The sequence below is a fragment of the Drosophila grimshawi genome, unplaced genomic scaffold (assembly GCF_018153295.1).
Source record: "Drosophila grimshawi isolate 15287-2541.00 unplaced genomic scaffold, ASM1815329v1 contig_311, whole genome shotgun sequence".
NCBI lineage: Eukaryota > Metazoa > Arthropoda > Insecta > Diptera > Drosophilidae > Drosophila > Drosophila grimshawi.
The window spans coordinates 16441631-16462117 of NW_025063098.1; the positions used below are offsets into that span (position 1 = coordinate 16441631).

The window sequence follows — 20487 nt, forward strand, 5'->3', positions numbered from 1 at the left end:
AAATAGACAGAAAAAGCAGAAAGACAAATAGACGGACAGACAGACAGACAGTCCGAGAGAGACAGAGATAAATGTATAAACTAAAAGCACCGCAAGACAAAGCCAAGACAAGAGACAAAGGCTGGGAGAAGAGGTGAATGTACCGACCATGATCTCTGTTTGAATTGGGCGCACCAAAGTCTCCCAACTGGGTCGGGGACACGTTTAAGTGCTGTTGGCCTAGTCACAATCAGCATTATTGGCTCTTGTCGTTTTTTTTTCTTACAGGAGCCATAAAAATAAAAAATAAATAAGAAACGAAAAGCACTTGTGGGATTTGCAGTTTGCCAGATTTGCTTTCTCAACCAAAGAAGCTAAAACAAATAGTTGCAGCAAGTAGAAATTGTAATCATACAAGAAAAATCCTGAATTTACTAAGAATCGCTGTTATCCCGTTTTCACCTGACATTCGAGACTTCAAATCGAAGCCGAAGCTAAATCACTTATTATTGTTGTTTTGTTGAACTTTGAAATAGGTAATTTCAGGTTTGGATCAGAAAATAAATATAAAAATAAATCCCAAGCCAGCCACATAAAAACTTCATTTTTAAGCAGAGCAGAAACAATTCAAAGTTAATATTTATAGATAGAACAAAATGTTCCTATTTTACAGTTTGAAATGTTGTCATTTCAAAATCTAAAAAAGATAGTCTCCAAATTACGAGTCTTCCAGTCAGTTTACATTGAAAAATGACCAGTCTAATTTATGCGCAATTCTAATTTCAGGCAAAGCTCTCTTCTTACATGCGAATAATTGCCGCACTTAATTAAGTTAGTTGCCACGTTGAGCGGCGCTTAATTGAAACCCAATAAGAAAGACAGTAAGTCAAGTACGTTGACAACACTAAGGCAACAACAGCAACATTAAAAACAACATCAACAAAGCGCATCTGCCATCATCATTCGTCAATGACAAGCGTAAATTTGCTTCAATCAGCAGAATCCGTTTTCTGTTTCAATGAATGGGAAATAGCAACAACAACAAATATAATTGTTAGCCATGACACAAACCTTTGCGCAGTTCGGTACTTTTATATCTGTGGCGTCTCTCTCCCTCTCTATCTGTCTCTCTGTCATTCGTTTGTCATGTTTGCCTTTTGCAGCTTTGCTTTGCTTTGAAGTGTTTTTCTGTGGCTTCTTCTTTGCCGGGCCTTTAAAGCCAGCCTGTGACACTTTTACACTCAACTCAAACAGTTAGCAAAACAAAATAAATAAAATTTGTAAAGGTGCTAAATTCGACTAGGAGAATACACTTTCTGAATAGGCAGAGGGAAAAGGATAAAGAAAATTAATAGGAGAGAGATATGTAAAGAGAGACAGAGATATAGACAGCAATAGAGAATGGGAGATTAACATAGAATACGAAGAGAGTGCAGAGAAAAGATTATGTTTATTACATCACAAGAAATAATTGTTTTCAACCAAACACCACACTGTGAAGTCCTGAACAACTGAAGACCTCAGTTCAAATCATTAGAATCGCGTAGAAGAGAGATATTTAATAAAGAATTATTTTAAATTTAAAAAAGAAAATAATGTTATCTTGATCTGCGTATCTTATCATTAAGATATATCTATATCTTACAATCGTAAGGACATGTGAAAACATGTAGAAACTTTTATAATTAATATATTTTATATATTTGTCTGCTTTTGAACTTTGAAACATAAACTTTAAGTTGTGTTGGGTTTCCCTTTTATTTCAATAAACAACAAAACTTTTAATTTTTTTTACATTTAACTATTTGTTGTAAAATATAAAATATATAAAAAATCGATTTTTCATGTGTACTGTGACTCAAGCCGAGTAACATAGCTAATAATCTGCAACCTTCGGCATTTTAAACTCAGCACTTGTATTATTTATAATCCAATTTAAACGGCGCCGACGTTGCTTAAATATTTCTGGCGACATTTTTCTATTAAAAGTGCTCGGAATACTTAACTACTTAGGCACATCAGCGCACACTTGTTTAGAGTAGTTATGAAAGTCAGTTATGAAGTTAGTTATTTGCTGCTAAGTCATCAGTAACTGTTGTTGACGCTTTATTGTTGTCTTAGCGCAACTTTTGTTGGCCAAAATAAATTTCATTTCATCGTATGTGAAAACTGAAAAAGAAAAAAAAAAAATATTAAAAAAAAACCGGCGTATGCGAACCGGCGTCAAATGACATACCAAAGTGGTTGTTGACTCTTTTTGTTGCTCATATTTTTATACCCTGAACGTACGAGTACTTAAAATGGGTAGAAACGGGTATAATGAAGATGCGAAAAAGTATGTAACAGACAGAAGGAAATGGGCTATCTGCCCATTTGTAGGAACAAACCGATCTCATGTTATCGATAACTGCCAAATTGCATTAAGATCGAATCAGAAACACAGATTTTGTTAACCAAAACGAATTTTCATATTGAAGAATATCAGTCAGCCTACTATTTAACAGCTGCATTCAGGGTATCTCCTAGTCTAGCTCTCACGAATACAGTCTTCTGACTTCATGTTTTTTGTATTGTTACATGGCCAACCGTGTTTTTTTTATTTGCCATAGCATTAAAAACACATAGGTGAGTCTCTTTTTCAGTTAGCAGTCAAATATGAGTCAAGTTTGTTGCTATTGTTATTGTATTGTTTGTGTGCATGCTTAATTGGTAACTGGAATTTGGGTTGAGCGCAAAATTTTAATGAGCCTCGAAGTACTCGAGGAAATGCGAAGAGAAACGAAGGCGAGTCGAGTCGAACTCATGAATCAACCCGAGCAGACGAAATGCGGCTTAGATTTGAATTTAAATAGAGGATGCCCACAAACAGGAAGCGGGACACAAAACAAGCCACCATAATGATCGTGACTAATTCTTAAAAGATCAACTCGTTTTTTTTGGCCTCTGTTTGACTTTGATATAATGAGAGAAATTATTCCAGGCAGGCAGCAACTGCTTAAAACACAGTTACGAAAAGTTCAATGGAATTGTAATTATCATTAGTCACGATCTGCTGTTGTGATCACACCTTTTAAAAATAACACACACATACACACACACACACCTACACGTTCTACACATGTTATAGGTGGCCTTATTTAGAATTATTTATATGCCTCGATCACGACAATTTCGTGCTGTAAAAAACTTATCGTAGATACTTTCACAGCCTTCGATTTTTAGTTGGCAATGATTTTTTTTTTCTAATTTTGATTAGTAATAGATTCTGATTTATGGAGAATTTTACATTTAGATAGACAAACTTTTTTGGATTTATGAACATTTTAGACAACATTCCTTGCGAAAGCGTAAGGAAATTAGGTGAAGTAAAGAATCAATTAAATAAAATAAAAATTATTAGCCAATAGCATTTGAAGATTACCAAAGCGTACATATATAATGTAATAATGAAGACATTCTTCTTCTGATATTTGCCCTTAATGCATTGAACTGTGCCTGAAAAACTTTCAAGTAAAGGCTAAAAATATGATAAAAACAATAATTAAATAAGTTCATTGAATATTTCGGATTTAAAAAATGTATGAATGAATGAAATACATTAATTTTCACGTAAACTTAATTTATCTTACAATATTTTATGCGAAATCATTTCAGACAACTTTCATTTTTAAAAAAAACATCTATCGATTTTAATTCAAGATAAAATGAAATTCCAATGTGGAATGTGAAAAATAATCGTTCTTTGTTCTTAATATATTATTGCATTGTAGTACACCGTATATAAATTGCAATAATAATGTAAGTATCCGCTCTGTTAATTAGACAATTAGCCTTTCTATGTCTATGTTCAGTAAATGCAATTTAACCCAATTACATCAAATTGAACACCTTTTGTAGCCACAGCCACAGCCCTGAACCACAAGCCAAATACACATGCATAATAATTATGCATTCCACAGCAACAACCACACCAACAGCAATAGCAACAGCAACATCAACGACAACATTCAACATTTTATTATCGTTCTCATTGAGATGGCCGCTCCCCAGAAACGTTGCCTCCTTTGCATACCTAATTAGTTCATTTCCCATAAGCTGAAACGCTTTTTTGTGAGAATATGCATAGAAAATGGTAAATATTCATATACGATAAGTTTGTTTATTCATATGAGCAAATCAAACAATGTGAAAATACTAAATACCAAAAACCAAACAAAAAATAATTATATGATCATGCAAAAATGCGCAACGCGTGTGAGTGAGAGAGAGAGAGCGCGAAAGAGAGAGAGACACATAGAGATATTTGCATTGCTCAAACGACGCATGGGCGGTTTTTTCTTTTTATACCCTAGACTTATTAAAAATGGGTACAAAAGGTATAATGATGTAAGCAAGTAACTCAGCATCAAAAGTCGGTCAGTATGAAATCGGCGATCTCAGAGAGAGATAAGCAGATTAACTTCATTCCATGTTATCGATAACTTTCCTCGATTCAAGAATATCGATACAAATCGATTTTCGATAGCAATAAAAGTCACAATTTGAAATAATTATATTTCTTGTTGGGATTGCATATATATCTTTCCAAAAGCATTAAAATCCGCTATTCTAAAGAAATATCTTCCTTATAGGGTTCGACATAATCTTGATCATCTGGGAAGTTGTGATCAAGGTATCTCCTCTCTCAAGTTCCCTCCCTCTTTCTCTCTCTCTCTCTCTCACATTTCTCCATAATAATACTCATCTGTGAGAATTTCATAAAGATCGGTTCAAAAACTTTAGTTTAGGGTATTTCCTAGCCAAAGTCTATCTCCCTCTCGCATTCTTACTTGTCTTATTACATTTGCATTTTGCGTGCTACGAATACGAAATGTAATTTAAATAATTATATGGGCAAAAACAGATAACAAGTGGAGGAGATCGAAAAGCAAAATGATTATAAAAATATAAATAAAACAAAATAGATACGCAATCCATAAGCGGAAACTATTAATCAACTTTCACTTGTTTGTTTTACTGTAGCTCTCAATTATTAAATCTTTTTTTTTTTTTTTTTTAGCCATGTTTATTAATGACTCGCTGACCGTTTTAGCCATTTTAGTCAAATGTTGTTTGTTGTGTTTTCTAAGTGGTTTCATTTGATGTTAACTTGTTGCTCATCAGTGATGCGAAACAGTTAACAGGTTGTTGACTGATTATGCTTATGGCCTTATCTCTATGCCATTATCATCATTTTGTCTTGATTGGCTGGGCCTTTTATTTACATGTAGGCACATCAACAAATGCAAGATAAAAGTAAAAATAAAAAACAACTTTATTTTATCTATTTTTAAATCGTCATATAAATGCTATATTTGCTGCTGATTCATTTTTAATATGCAATCTTATCTGTCATTTGGCATTAGGGCATCAAAGTTTTTAGATTTCTGATATTAAAAATAATATGAGTAAAACAAAGCATGAGCGAGTTCTTTCTCGGCATTTCTTTGGTAAACAGCTTCAAATTGTTGAGGTAGCCAATAGAGTCAATAGAAAATCTTGCATTATTTTATTTTTTATTTATTTATGTTTATGTTTCGCGTTTGCAGACTATAAAATTGTTGAACAAAATCTATAAACTAAAAAAAAAACACATTTAACTTTTGTGAAAAGCATTTGGAGTTGTTAGGGTTTTTATTTGCGAAAGCGTTCTAGTTTTCTGACGATAACTGTATCTAAAAATTATCTCAAAGCAATTTTTGAATTCGCAGAAATGTGATGTCATAACCTCAACTGAATCGAGACCAAAACTCACTCGCTCCCTCTCGTTCCCTCTCCCTGTCCCTCTCTGTGTGCCCCCTTTTCTCCTTTAGTGCGAATGCTTGCAAAGCGTATATGGTAACTACAACCATAATCATTCAAAATAATGAACGCTTGAAAACAATACAAAAACCCAATCGTAAACAAAGAGAAAATTTTGTGTTCACATTTTAATTACAAAGTTGCGAACTTTTTATACAATATTTGTACCCTATATACATGAGCGATGAGGTATGCATTAGGGCAAATACCCTCCTGTATGTAGGAATATATTTATTATACAATAATAAGGATGTTGAACGCCAGATCTTGTTTGGAAGCCAGAAAACAAAACACTATTACCAATAGAGAGCTTTAACAATGACTTCTGTCTCAGTTGTTGAAGCTTTGCTTTTATGTTTTATGTGTTTGAAATGGCTTCCGTTAAGTTTGAGGCGACTACCGACAAAGCAAAAAAATATGCTAAAATGACATGAACAACGATTGAGAAATTCCCCTATTAAATTTGTAAGTAAATAATAAAATGATGTTTAGAATTATATATTTTAATTTTCATGCTGAGGATCTGTTCTAATGCGCTAATTGAAAAGAAATTTCATACAAAGACAGGGTATTTCTCAGTCAAAAACTGTAACACTCTTACTGGTTTATTTGCTAGTTTTGTGTTGACATAAAAAAGATCAACATATTATGGTTAAAAGCGTTCAGCACAATTACAAAAGCGACAGCAACAGGAAAAACAGTTAAAGTGACGCACCCGAGATTTTCCAACTTGCCACAATTGCTGCTGTTGCTCCTGTTGTTGTTGCGAATTTACATACACATCTTGTTGCTGTTTGCTGTTGTTGCAGTCTAATTAGGCCAGGAAGCAATTTGAGTGTTTAATGGAGCCGCGGCCTGCGCTTTGTTTAATATGCAATACACGACACTTTAACAATTTAAAATAATATGAATGTAGAAGACAAAAAAATATATATCTATATATATATACAGGCCAAGATATATAGGCTGTATTGCCTGCTTCAGTACAAGAAGTTCACATTGGGTGCATATTTAATGTGGGAAAATCATAATGTCTGTTAACCGGAACCCGCTTTGAAGTTGATGTTGATGTTGATTACCCCCCCGCCAGCAGCAGTCAGCAGCCAGCAGCAAGCAGCAGTCAAATGGCCAGGCACTTATATATCTAATGGCAAGCTATATATCCGACAAGATACGACCAGTATGAAAGTACGATTCCCCTCCACAACTTGTGCGCACTTCTTGGAAATGCGCAACTTTCACTGCGCCAAACAACGCCCATAAAAAGAGCCCAAGACCAAAGAAATTTAAACCGCAACAAGTCAACGATCAAAAGAGAGGCAAACAGACAAAACATACAAACAAACAAACATATAGACAGACAGACAGTCAGTCAGTCGGTCGGTCGACGGGCGAGACAATGCGACAATTGACAATCGGCAATAAAATTTCAATTAGCGTGAAAATGTCAAATGCTTGAGAAAATGCAATAAACACAAATAAACATTGAACCAAGAGAAAATTCACAAGTGAAACGCAAACGAAAATCATAGAGAAAAACATACAAAAAGAAAGAAAAAAATAGCTCACATTTAACAATTAAATTAGCCTTTTCAATGACTGTTGAGAAAAAGTTACTTACAAATTATCGGTATTATTATTAAATTAGCTGCATTATGCAGCAAATATCGAATAAGGTAATCGATATACAGTAGTAACATAACTAATGCTTCAGCTTCAAGGCAAAATTAAATTCAATGATTTTTTATTTTGTTATATGAAAAGCTAAAAGTATACACATCAACAAGTAAAAATGCTCGAGTCGAGAGAGCTCTCTGAAAGTTACCCTAGACTCAAATGCGATTACACTTAGTGTATGTTTGTGTGTGGGTGAGAACGTGTTTATATGTGTGCATGTATATATGTGTAACACAGCAATATTATGTCAACTTTAAAAATGTGTTTTTTTTGCAATCGGCAAATCGATTTTTATCGATATTCGCAAAACCGAGGCTATTATCGTTAAAATGAAATAGACTTCATTTGCTTGGGGTATACGAAAATGTATATTCAAAATTTGAAGACACCTAGATCTTATAGGCTCAAGAATCGGTTAGTTCATATAGACGGACAGACGGACATGTCTATATCGACTCGGTTTATGATGCTGATCAAGAATATATATACTATATGATATCGAAGATTGTTGCACAAGTTCAATAACTCCATTAATTCCATTAATTTCACATTAAAATGCCAAAACTTTAAAAACTTTTAAATGTCGCAAAAGCAGGAAATTTGCTCGTTAAGATATCAAAATTTTATGTACACCATATATTTTTATTATTATTACATAAAAACAGCTATCAAAGGCAATCAGTTTATTCAGTGATCAATAAAAAATTGACATTTGCGCAAACATAAAATGGAAAGCTTTTACAACACTGGACTTTAAAGCAATGCTGGGATCATTCTACCAACTTTGCCTCGTATTAACTGAAAGCGAAAGTTTTTGGGAAAGGGGAACGATGAGCAGTGAGTGTAAACCAAACAAAACACATTCTGACATAACGCATAAAGCCTTGAAGTAAATAACACATACACACACAAACAAATAAATTAAATCTTAAGTATTGTGAAACTATAAAAAAAAATGTAAAAAACAACACCTGCAATTAAATGCCACACATTTAGAAATTGAAATATATATATATATACATATATATGTAGAGGTGAGTCGTGGTTTATTAATTGAGCAATGTAAACAAGTTGCACAGTTGACAGTTGAGTTGCGCGGCAAGTGCGCAGCTGACGCTGTTGCATATTAATTAATTATGTACATCTACTAAAAGTCATTCAGAGATGTCGCATTCCACCGCACATGTGGCCTCTTAACCGGTTATGATTTGGTACAAATCAAATATATATATATGTATATACGTATATACGTATATATTTACACACATCAACTCTCATTCATCGCCTCGGCTGTATAATAAACTAAACAAGACAATGAACATCATTCAGAGTCTAACTGCGATTTTGGCCAAATAATCAAGCGACAAATTGGCCTTGGGTGTAGACAAAAACAAAAGAGCCTCTTGAGTTTCGAATTATTGTTATGTGTTTGTAAGCATTTTGAAAAATCCATATGTTTTACTTTGGCATAATATTCCAAAGTTATTGAGCACAATCTAAGATTGATAAAGACTTTTCCAACATTTTAGTGGTGGACTGTTTTTAGTGCACATTAAATAAATAAATTCAAATTAATAAAATGACTATTAAAACACAAATATTAATAATAATGTTGTGAAATGTTCGTTAATGAAGTTGCTGGCATAATTTTTTAAATAAAAGAGAGGGAAACTCATTAGAAAAAACAATTTGTACTCAATCAATGCGTCATATTCACATTCACAGTGGTACTTTCAGAAATTATAAAATAGTTGAACTATCACTCTGTTTTTTGATTATCTGTATTCACACACTTTAGTGTTTTCATTTTCAGTTCACTGTATTTCAGTCTGAATAAATCATAAATAAGAAAATGTTGAATATTGATAATTGCAAATCCGAAATTAAATTTTTACAATCACCTCTAGAGCCGAACACCTTTCTCAAATCAGAGCACATTCAAATTGTACAAATTTCCGTAAAATGTTGTAATTTTGGATATCAAGTAAATAAGTCATAAAAATAAAAACAGCTGTTTGTTGTTGTTGACCCACATCCGAATAACGAACCCAACATGGATAACATCTTTTGTAATTTTAGCTGTAAAATAGTTGCTGCAGATAAGAGCAAAAACAGCCAAAATCAGCAACAGCAGTCAAAATTCTGCCAAGCATTAAATTTGCAGCTGGTAAAAACGGGATTTAAAGTCGAAAAAAAATGTAATTACAGCAGCAACAGCGAAGAGAGAGGGGAGGGTGTAATTTAGAGGTGCAAACATCTTGTGCAAACAAAACGGCATAGAGCACAAACCAAAAGGCAAATAGCCAAAGGTAATCAGCTGCCAGACAAACAGACAGGCTGCCAGACAGACAGACTGACGGACGGACGAACAGAGCGTAATAATTAGTTTCAATGAGGAGCAGGCGGCACTTGAGAATCCGAAGAGCATCAGCTTAACAAAAAAGAAAAAAAAAACAAAAAACCAACATCATAATAAAGATACATTTGCAGGCAGGCAGACAGACTGTCAGACAGACAGACGCACATTAAGTCCACATTATGCATTCATTTGAGTGGCCGAGACAGACAGCCAGACAAACAGACAGACAGACAGTCAGAGACTCGTGTACTTATGGCATAGACACCAAATGAATTCGGCAAAAGGAAATAAAAGTAGAAGTGACAGCATTATGCATACATGGGGTATTTTCAATTGCTTACTATTCTTTAAAATGCGCAACTAAGAAAGATATACGTATATAATTTATATGCAATTTGATGTGCACTAAAAGTAGAATTCTAAAATGCTTTTGCTGCGTGATACTAATTTAATTTGTATTTATTTTACTTTAAAATATTTGTTTTTTAATTTTTTGTACATTGTTTATTATTTCTTGTATTATTAATTATTTTTACAAATTTTAAAAATTGTTTCATATATTGTTTAATTGTATTTCTTATTTGATTTTATATATTTCATATTTCTTATTTTTTAATATTTGCAGTTTTGGAGTTTGAAAATTAAAAACACATTAGTTGCGAAGTTATTTCTAAATGATGTCTACAATTTAAAATGTATATATTATGCAATAATAAAATATTCATTAAAATACAATTAGGCAAATCTTATGCAACATGTACGCGACATACTCAGATGAGAGCCGAGTTCAAATGTTGGCTTGGTAACGCTGTCGTCAACTGCAAGAGAGCGGACTTGCTGGAATTTCGGTTTGCTGTTTGGATTAAGGGTGGAAACGTAGACAACACCAACAACACGCATTCCCATCCATTCCAAAAAAAAAGTCGAGGAGGGCAGCGAACCAGGTAACAAAACAAAACAAAACAAAAAAAACCAAAGAGGACAGACGAAAAAGACAGAGCAGAGCAGAGCGGCAAAATCAAGATCATCGTCAGGCAGGTAGCTGTAACTGTAGCTAGCCCAGCAAAAGGATCGTAAAGAGAATACACGCTAGAATGAGAGAAAGAGAGAGAGAGGGAGAGAAATTGAGGTGAGCAGAGGAGGTTCGCTGGTGCACTGGCGCAGAACGTGGTTGTTGGTTGGAAATAAAAAAACCGTTCTTTTCACGTTTTTTGAAATTATACCAATTGACAATTTCAGGGCAACATTGTAGTAAACGAACAGCAACAAAAAGTACAGTCATCTAAGATGCTCAAGCAGCAGCTCCATTGTCATACCTTTTGTCACACTTCTGCCCATCAATCAATCAATCCATACATCCATCCATCCATCAATCAAGAGCCACTCGCTCATCGAGTGAATAAAAATCGAAAAGTCAGCGCGAATGTTTTCCTCAATTCATTCGATTATGTTGAGCATTATGCATTTTGAGTGCTGCCAGCATCCCCCTCCCCATTCAATTCCAATTCCAGCCTATTTTTGTAAGGCATTTCCAATTTGGTGAGCTGTGATCTGACATTTAATGCACTTCACTTCCAATGAAATTCAAATGAAAATGCACACAAAAGGAATCTCAAAAAAAATACAAAAAGTAAAAAATATATTAAATTCAATTAAAACCAATATTTAATTTCAAATTACAATAAAAAAAAAGATATATTTATAAGAGATATACAATTTCTGAGGGCATTTAAATGTAAAACGGACCAACCTTTGTTGCATGGATTATTATCACTAATTGCTTGTATCTTAAGGCAGAGTTTGCCACAAAGTGCTGTGGTTTGCCGCTAAAATGCATGCAATGCAAATAATCAAAACAGGGGCAAAAATAACTTGTATTTTTTCTATGTTTTATCTTCACATACATACGTAGAAGGAGAAGAAGAGGCAGAAGAAGACGTACGAGTGTTCTTTCTGTGCGTAAAAATTGTGCAATTTTTCAATGGACGTTTTGCGGTTGTTCAAGTGGAGAGTGGAGTTTACCCACCAACCCACCCCACTGCTATACAGTAAATTGTTGTTGTTGTCGTGTGGGAAATGTGAGAGCCTAGTCTGTTTGTGGAATGTGCGGGCAGTGACAACAGAAGAGACATAAGGAGGGGGAAGGGGGAAATTGCATGGTCAGTCAATCGAAGATGAGGGCGTCGCTTGTGCAATTGCGGAAAGGGGAGGGAGGGGCGTCTTCCTTTAGCTTGGATTTGCTTTGCTTTGCTTTTGGTTTGGTGAACAAATTTCTCACGCGACGCAAGCTGAAAGTAGATCTTTGAAAAATGCTTGCAACCACACACACAGACACACACATCCACATACAACAAATGCGACACACACACACACATAAACACACACTCATAATCGTATTTAGATTGAGATCAGGACTCGGACAATAGCTGACTGAAGCTAAACTCATGGGCAAAATATATTCAGCTCAAAATCACGGTCAGTCGGTACACAAAATAAAACAAAAAATTAAAATATATAAATGTGTGTGTTGAGCAAAACAAGTTTGCCAAACAAGTTTTGTGTGCTCGCAGCAGTTAGAGGCGGTCAGCGGCAGCAGGCAGGGGCGTGGCACTGACCGCACTAAATCAACGCAAAATGTTTAAGCCATTTTTTGGCGCTCCTTTTCCTTTTCCTTTTTTTTGCTTTTTAATTGTTATGCATCGCAGCTAAATGCTCAAAAATCGGACTTGAGCTTAAATTGTGATTGGAACAGTTCCTGTCAATCAATGAAAAAAAAGCAGAATGCTGCTTTTTATTTATTATCACTTTTTATTTAAGTATATTTTTATAAATTACCTCATCATATGCATTTATCTTTTTCAAGTTTTGCAAATAAATCGGATTCTGATTTTCTGATTTCTATAAAAAATAAAATGTGAAATTTTACAACATTTTACAAAAGAAATATAATTGCAATTACAAAAAGATATTGTCTCTTAAAAATTTATAAATTCTAGAAATTAAACAAATTATTTGTATTACATAAAAAAACATAAAAACTGTAAATATTCGATTTATTTATTTGTGGCCACACTCGCAAAATGAAAAAAATTAAAATATTTACACTGCCTGATCTTGATCCCATTATGGTTATACTATATATATACATATTCACACACATTCTCGATAGTATTCTATAATATATACCTCTCCCTTTTGACCCCCCTTAACAAATGCGTTTCGGTCTCGAAACACAGGAGCTGCTCGCCTTTATCTTTGGAGTTGTTTGCTGTTAATATAATTCGCATGAAATAGACGCGAAACCAAATTCGATTTGTTTATAGAACGGCAAAAAGGGAAAAACACAACAACAACAGCCGTGGGCAGCTGCGCCAACAAAAAAAAAAAGCTCACATTTCCAGCTAAAGCATAATAAACTATAATTTGTGCAAAACAATAAACCGCCGACAACGATTCCAATTCCAATTTCAATTCCAATTACGAAAGCAAAAGTAAACAAAGGCAAAAAAAAAAACTCACTCCGCAAATGCATAAATAATGTGCCAAAAATAAACATTCCCGCGACTTGCTCCGATTACAAGCGCAAAACAAAAACAAAGAGCTTGAGGAGCCTGGACCAAAAACAGAGGCACAAAACGCGACTCGAAATGTGAACCGCTTTAAAGCGCATAGAACAATAATAGGTCTATATTCCAATAGAACTATCGATCATTTTCCCCACACCCCACTAATTGTTGCGGCATATTGGAAAGTAGTTTGGCCTCATTACAAACACATGAAAAATTCTTTATATACATTTTTTTGTATTGTTTATCAATGGGCAAATATTTGATACGAGTCTCTGCTATGTCGTAATTAGATTAGCTGGCACCTGTAACTACACACACACATACACATACATACGCACGTGTGTGTGTGTAGTGTGCCAGTTTCTTTCTCTCTCTCTCTCTCTCTCTTTCTGCCATGCACGTTGCATGGGCGCATTTGGAAGAATCTCGTCGTTCGACCCACATTTAAACGGCACTTGTTTTTTTTTTTGGTTTTTGTTTTGCTTTTGGGTTTATTTAATTTGACTTTTCAATATTTATTTTGTGCACCTTTCGTGGAATCTTTTCGGGGTTTATTTACCTTTTTTTCATTATCGTCTGCTCCAAATATAATGCAATTGCATTGTCTTTTTTGTTGTTGTTATTGTCGTTGCCCATATTTATGGGCCAATAGCTATTTGGCTTATCTGTTGGTCTTTTTTTTGAGCAACTCTTGTGTCGTATTTTTCGATAACGCAAATATTTAGTTCACTTCTTAGATTACAGGTAGAAAAAAAACGAGCAATCAACTTTTAATTACAGGTGATTTTTCCCCATTACTATAAAAAATCCAGTAAATATCGGCTCATTGCTTAATTCCAGTCCAAAATTCCAGTAATGCAACGAAGGCAAAAAGCAAAAAGAATTCAAAGCAAAGCTCAAAAGCTTTGTGAGTCATGCAGTGAGCCAAGCCAAAGTACAAAGTTCAGTTTGGCAAAAAACGTAAAGCGAAGCAAACAAAACTTAAGGCGCCAAAAAGGCAATTGCAATTGGCCAGAAATAAAAAATCACACATACATACACACATGCACGTATATTGTAAGTAACCGCAAAAACATATATATATTTACATAGTTAACAGTTGTAGTGGTTTTTTGTTCTGGCGGTGGGCAAGACAACAACATACAAAAAAATAACACCACAACAGAGAAAGAAGGCAAGGCAAGAAGACAAAACAACAACAGTACAATGACCGAAAGTAGTAGTAGAAGAGCTAAAAGCAACAAAAAAAAGGTAGTCAGCATGACACCCACCAATGCAAAACGTAGTAGACTACAATTGGCTAGCCAAAAGTATGTAAAAGCTAACTAAGCAAGCCTCTCTCTGTCTATGGGTGTATGTGTGTACTTATTTTTAAACCTGTTGTCAAAGAAAATAGCAACAGCAGCAGCAACAAGAACAACAACGCGTCGCTGTTCGCTTTGTAGAGCTGCACACATAAAAATTCCAATCTTCCAGTCGACGTCGTCGTCGCGCCGGCGCTCGGCTCCAATGGCGTGAGTGAGTTTCTCAGTCAGCGGCGGCGGCAGCGGCTGCGCTCAACAACAACAGAAAGAAAAAAAAAACAGGTATAACTGTCTTGGGCTTGTGTGCGTGAGTGGAGTAGAGTGGAGACTTTTTGAGAGCTGCGCTGGAGGAGCCAGCAGCAACCAGGCAACATCTTCACGAAAAGCCAGAGCAAAATGTACGCTGTGATAACGAAGGTGAACAGCAAAATGTAAAGCAGCAAAACGACAACAACAACAACACCAACAACAAATGTCGACGCACCCTTTTCTTATTGTTTTGCTGTTGTTGCTTGCGTGTGTAGATTTTTGAAGCGCAAAACCACATCCGAATTAATGTTGCTTCTTTTACCTATGCAACAGCAACACCAACAGCAACAACAAATATGCAAGCCATGCAATGTGAGCGAAAAAAAATATGTGTGTAGAGTTTAGCGGGTGGCGTCCAACATTCTACAAATATAAATAAGAAATGGGGGAAACAAATGTAGGCAAAATGACGACGCTGTTGGAATGCGCTGCTGTTGTTGCTTTTGTTGTTGCTAAGCCGGACATGCCAATTGTCATTTGTTGCTGTTTGATAGGGCAACACTGGAAAAATGCATTTAACTGCTCCGTTATTTTTTTGCATTTAACTTCCAATAATTAATCACAATTTGCGACTTACCTTTTTGGCACGTTTAGCCGCGCTCACTTATATATCCCAAAGAAAACACGTTTTTAATCCAACTCCGCATAGATGAACACTTTTTATACACAATTTCACAAATATTGTGGCAAAATTTTATTGCCACGCTTAATTAAATTAACGCAGCAATCGAATCATTTGTAACTTTTTTGTTGCTGCACATTTTGTCGCACAGATCGCGCACAGATCGCTGGAATGAAGGAAATGCTTGCGAAAAGCACTTCCAAAAACTTCAGCGCACTTTTAATTATTTGTATATTTTGCGTGTGCACAGAAAAAAACACTTTACACTTGTTGCGTTGTTGATGTTGCAATTTTTTTCTTTTCTTTTCTTCTTCCAACGAATTTGTCAAACGAACCAAGCGCGAATCACGCGCGTTACACATTTGAATGCGACAACGTCTGAATTGGAACTCAAGGCGGACGACGCGACGAAATACAATACAAGCGAGACGAATCAAAACACAAAGCGAAACGACGACGAACACTTATCGATAACTATCGAATGCCTGCGCAACTGTTGCATGCTGTTAATAACAGCAAATATTAACGCGGCCCGCTCAAAAACCGTATCAAATTTTATAAATCTTTTATGTTGCTAATCAAAAAATGCAATGGAGAAGTACAATAAAATGTGGTCTTTTGCATTAGGTTAAAATTATTTAAGACATCAAATAGCAATGCTGTTAATTAACATTTTCTGTAAGCTTGCGATATCTATCGATATTTAAGGCGACAATCAATCACAATCGGTTTTCGACAAACAACACAAATGTTATTTACTAATTTAATAAAAATAAAACAACTTTATTAACATACGTGGATAAATAGTAATATTAATATAATCATTATAGTATTTACATTGAGTAAATGTGCTTGTGTATATTAAATTCGGGCATTAACAACTTTTAACAAGAAAATGAAATCTCATTGAAAGAAAGTAAACAAAGTAAATGTAAAATAAATAATGATTGAAATCAAAGCAAAATTGGTGCGTGCAGATTCGGCAATTTATGCCACCGGCGAGTGCGTTGAATGTTTAATTGAATTTACGAACAAAGTGTTTGCGGACAATGCTGCCAGGTAAGCAAATAATCAAAAATACACTTCCAATAGTTATATTTACACTACTGAAAATAACTTTACACTCCTTATTTGTATTCCATGAACTCTCCACTCAGTTTGGAGAACTTGGCTTGGGCTTCGGTGCAGTTGCATTGCTATAGAAAGACCAGCTACAGCAATCCAATAGCTGACAAAAGCGCCGAGCTCGCTGAGCTGATTGGACGCACCGCTTTGGACGCAGTGACGCAAACGCCGGGCGAAGTCATTGTTGCCACCAAGCCGAAAATACTCTTTTGCGATTTGCGACTGCAACCGGGCGATACAAAAATCTGTATGTTAAAAATCTCTACAAAGTGTAATTTATACCCCGTAAAGTCGCACACATGGGCTATATTGATTAAAGCTACTGTTTGTAACATAAATTGTGAAATTTTCTCTTTTGCAGATTTCTTCAACGAGCTGGTTCCACGCGATGGTCCGCCTACATATCGTGGCCATGACATCCGCTACTTTTACAAAATCACCATTGCCACGCAACGCGTCAAATCCAAGGTGCAAACGCTAACGTTGCCAATCCGGGTGCTCCCCATCCCGTTGATAGCCCGGCCGGATGAACTGCCGGTGACTGTCGAAACAAATGAGGAATTGGCACCAACGAATCCCTTTTTGGAGAAGCGCGAAATCAGCGAATTGGAAATATCCTGGCATCATTTGAAGGTGCCTCGCAGAGAGAGAAACAACTCTTTTATTATATATATATATATATACATATATATATATATATATATATGAAATATATTCTAAATCATTGCCTCTTTTTTAGAATGTGACTGCTCGACGTGCTCCAAAGTTTTATCGTATATCGAATAAGCGTGGATTTGTTGGACGCTTCTGTTTGTTCAAGCAGGCTTATAAACTGGGCGAGGATATCGTGGGCAGTCTGGATTTCGGGAATTGCCAGGTGCGTTCCGATCTTATTGTTGTCGAAACAAAAAGTACAAAAGCACTTTGAAACTCTTTAAAATTAATTTTTTTTTTATATATATATTAAAATATTAAAAATACAAAAATTATTTTTTAAGGTGCGCTGTGTTCAGTTCTCGGTGAAGCTGCAGCAACAGGAGTTGCCTGTGCGTCCACAGCCAGAGCAGTCGGCGACGGGAGATGAGGCAGCAACAGCCTCGCTGAGCTCCTTCGATATGGCCAGCATTGCATCCGGCATTATGCCTGATAATCTGCACAAGTCGGAGACATCGGGCAGTGCCCGCAACAAGGAGGAGCCTGTGGCCACCGGCAAGCTGAGCACCATTGCCACATCCCATCAGGTGGGTATCAACTGCAGCGGTACAAATATTATTAGATTATTAAATATTATCAATTTCAACTTATTCCGTTTTTAGGTCTGCTATGCAACGCTGCAGACGCAGGTGGTTGTGCCCATTCCGTTGCATGTGACGCCCACATTTCGCACCGATCTGGTCGACGTCAAGTGGCGACTGCATTTCGAGTTTGTCACCAGCACCTTGATGGACTTTGGCATTCCGAATCCCTCCGCGGGGGAGCTCAAAGCGCCCGCCGAACTGCCCGTAGAGACTATGGTGTGGAATCTGCCGGTGACCATTTATGCGGCGAATCCGTTGCAGATATACGCCCCAACTCAGACATATAATCTGCTGATTAAATAGGTTTCTTAATTTTCCTTACAAATATTGTTGCAATAAATTGTTTTGAAATTGGCGGTTTGCTTAGATTTATTTTGCTACATTGCAACACTACACAGCCGGCATTGCCACTCTGGTATGTATGCCAACTGTTAATAAGGTTTGCGGTGTGGCAGCCTTGCCAGTCAAGTTAAGGCTGCTACTGTTAAAAATCAGTGTTGCACAGCATCGAATAAACTGACGAAAAACAATTTAAAAATAAAAACAATGCAAAACGAAATAAGAGGCTTTCATGCGTTAATCTCAGAATGTATCAGGAGTATTTAAATCAATTACAATATTCGCTCTTTCCGATGAAATCCTTTGCAGTTCTATGAGCTACTAAAAAGTAAAAATAAATTTATTGTAAATGAACCACTTTCTGAAATTGGCGCTTTGCTGACATTCATTTTGCATTACATGACAACACTGCACAGCCAGCGTTGCCACACCAGCTCTTAATAACGTTTGCAGAGTGTCAATCAATTTTAACGCTGCTGCTGTTAAAAATCAGTGCTGCACAGCCATCGAATAAACAGACGAAAAATAACTTTATAATAAAAACACCAAAGCAAAAAGGCAACAAAAAGGCATACAAACTGTGATCTCAGAATGTATCAGGAGTATCTAAATCAATTGCAATCATCGCTCTTTCCGATGAACTCGGATCAGCTGAAGGAGCTGCTCAACGACGACGACAAACTGGACAACAAAGTCGACGAGGTGCTCGAATCGCTGAAGACCCAAAAAGTTCGCTTCTTCGAGGAGAATCGCAGCCGGGCCGAGAAGAACATTGAGAAGGAGCCGCAGGTGATCGAATTGCGCGCCAAGCTAGCCGAGCTGACCGAGGAGGGACGCACCAGTTGTGCCGCCGTCCAGGATCTGCTCGCCCAGATCAAGGAGAAATCCGGCGGCATTAGCCAGGAGACGGCATTGGCGCTGCTCCAAACGGCTGCCTCGGAGAGCGAGGAGCAGACGGAGGAGTGTGTGAAACGCTTCAATGACAACGAACTGAACGTGGAAGCATTTCTCGACGAGTTCCTGGCCAGCCGCCGCACAATGCATCTGCGCAAACTGAAGGCGGAGAAGATGCAGGAACTGATACGCAAACAAAATGCTCCACAGCGTCCAGGCACTGCAGGAGGTGGCGTGGCCTATGGCAATATACCCAACTTCTATCCAGGCGCATCGAGTGGCGGAGGCGTTCCATATCCGATGATGGGTCCGCTGATGCCAATGCCGCCACCATCGCGACCCTATTAAGCCCTCTGCATCATAGTCTTAAGTATTTTAATATTAAATTTGAACATGCTGCCATTGCAACAAAAAAAAATAGAAGACTCTTTAAGCATGACTCATCAAATGCTTTGTTTATATTCAATTATGATGCGCATTTGATTGGCAACAACGTTTTAATCAACAAAGAATCTGGCAATAAAGCAACGCTTCTCGGGTTTAGAATTGCAGTTTGTTGTTTACCAAGCGGAGCATGGCATACATTTAGAATCCAAGCTGATATCAATTAAATTTATTTATTTATTGCACAAAAAGTGCTGCACAATTTGAATAGTTCATTTGTGTGCGTTTTCTAGCACTGCGATTGGCGACTCTATTTTTAAATTCAAATGTGACGAGAGCAAAGCCAAAATACCAATTTAATGCGCAATAAACACTTAGTTTCAATCGTTTAACGATTAATTAAATAATTAACTAATTACAATAATTAATAATTAATTAATTACAATAATTAATAATTAATTAATTACAATAATTAATTAATTACAATAATTAATAATAAATTAATTATAATAATTAATAATTAATTAATTACAATAATTAATAATCAATTAATTACAATAATTAATAGGAATGGATTACATCGCTTGCTTTGATGTAAGAATGACGTATCCATCAATTGAATGTTATTAAAAAGCAAGATATTTAAACTCTGCTCTAATACAGTCAAAACTCTCTATGTTGAACTGTATTACGAATTGATAAGTAGCATTTTGTATATGCTTTCTCATCAATCAACTAACAAATATCAGCGGCTATTAATCTATTGGAAATTGAGCTAGAAAATATT

The 20487-nt window shown here is 35.9% G+C and overlaps 3 protein-coding genes across 3 annotated transcripts in view; 2 read left to right on the forward strand and 1 right to left on the reverse strand.

Moving 5' to 3' along the window:
• The window catches only part of LOC6567965 (afadin), a 58054-nt gene extending 42007 nt beyond the window's left edge, over positions 1-16047 (reverse strand). The window contains 1 exon segment of the mRNA XM_043215251.1: positions 15616-16047. The gene's annotated coding sequence lies outside the window, so the exon portion shown is untranslated.
• Positions 16048-16377: 330 nt separating this feature from the next.
• On the forward strand, positions 16378-18439 carry LOC6567964 (RAB6A-GEF complex partner protein 2). The gene is made up of 6 exons (XM_001994019.2): positions 16378-16719; positions 16818-17032; positions 17147-17418; positions 17525-17662; positions 17784-18026; positions 18102-18439. The coding sequence occupies exons 1-6, from the start codon at positions 16604-16606 to the stop codon at positions 18384-18386; spliced, it is 1269 nt and encodes a 422-aa protein (XP_001994055.1). The 5' UTR covers positions 16378-16603; the 3' UTR covers positions 18387-18439.
• A 432-nt stretch (positions 18440-18871) lies between these two features.
• On the forward strand, positions 18872-19862 carry LOC6567963 (vacuolar protein sorting-associated protein 37B). Its single transcript, XM_001994018.2, has one exon. The coding sequence runs from the start codon at positions 19014-19016 to the stop codon at positions 19662-19664; it is 651 nt and encodes a 216-aa protein (XP_001994054.1). The 5' UTR covers positions 18872-19013; the 3' UTR covers positions 19665-19862.
• The last annotated feature ends 625 nt before the right edge of the window (positions 19863-20487 follow it).

Coding starts and splice junctions, on each gene's coding strand:
- LOC6567964 (XM_001994019.2), top strand. CDS start 16,604: ATGATTGAAATCAAAGCAAAATTGGTGCGTGCAGATTCGGCAATTTAT. Junction 16,720..16,817: donor TTTGCGGACAATGCTGCCAG/GTAAGCAAATAA, acceptor CTCTCCACTCAG/TTTGGAGAACTTGGCTTGGG. Junction 18,027..18,101: donor CCATTGCCACATCCCATCAG/GTGGGTATCAAC, acceptor TTCCGTTTTTAG/GTCTGCTATGCAACGCTGCA.
- LOC6567963 (XM_001994018.2), top strand. CDS start 19,014: ATGTATCAGGAGTATCTAAATCAATTGCAATCATCGCTCTTTCCGATG.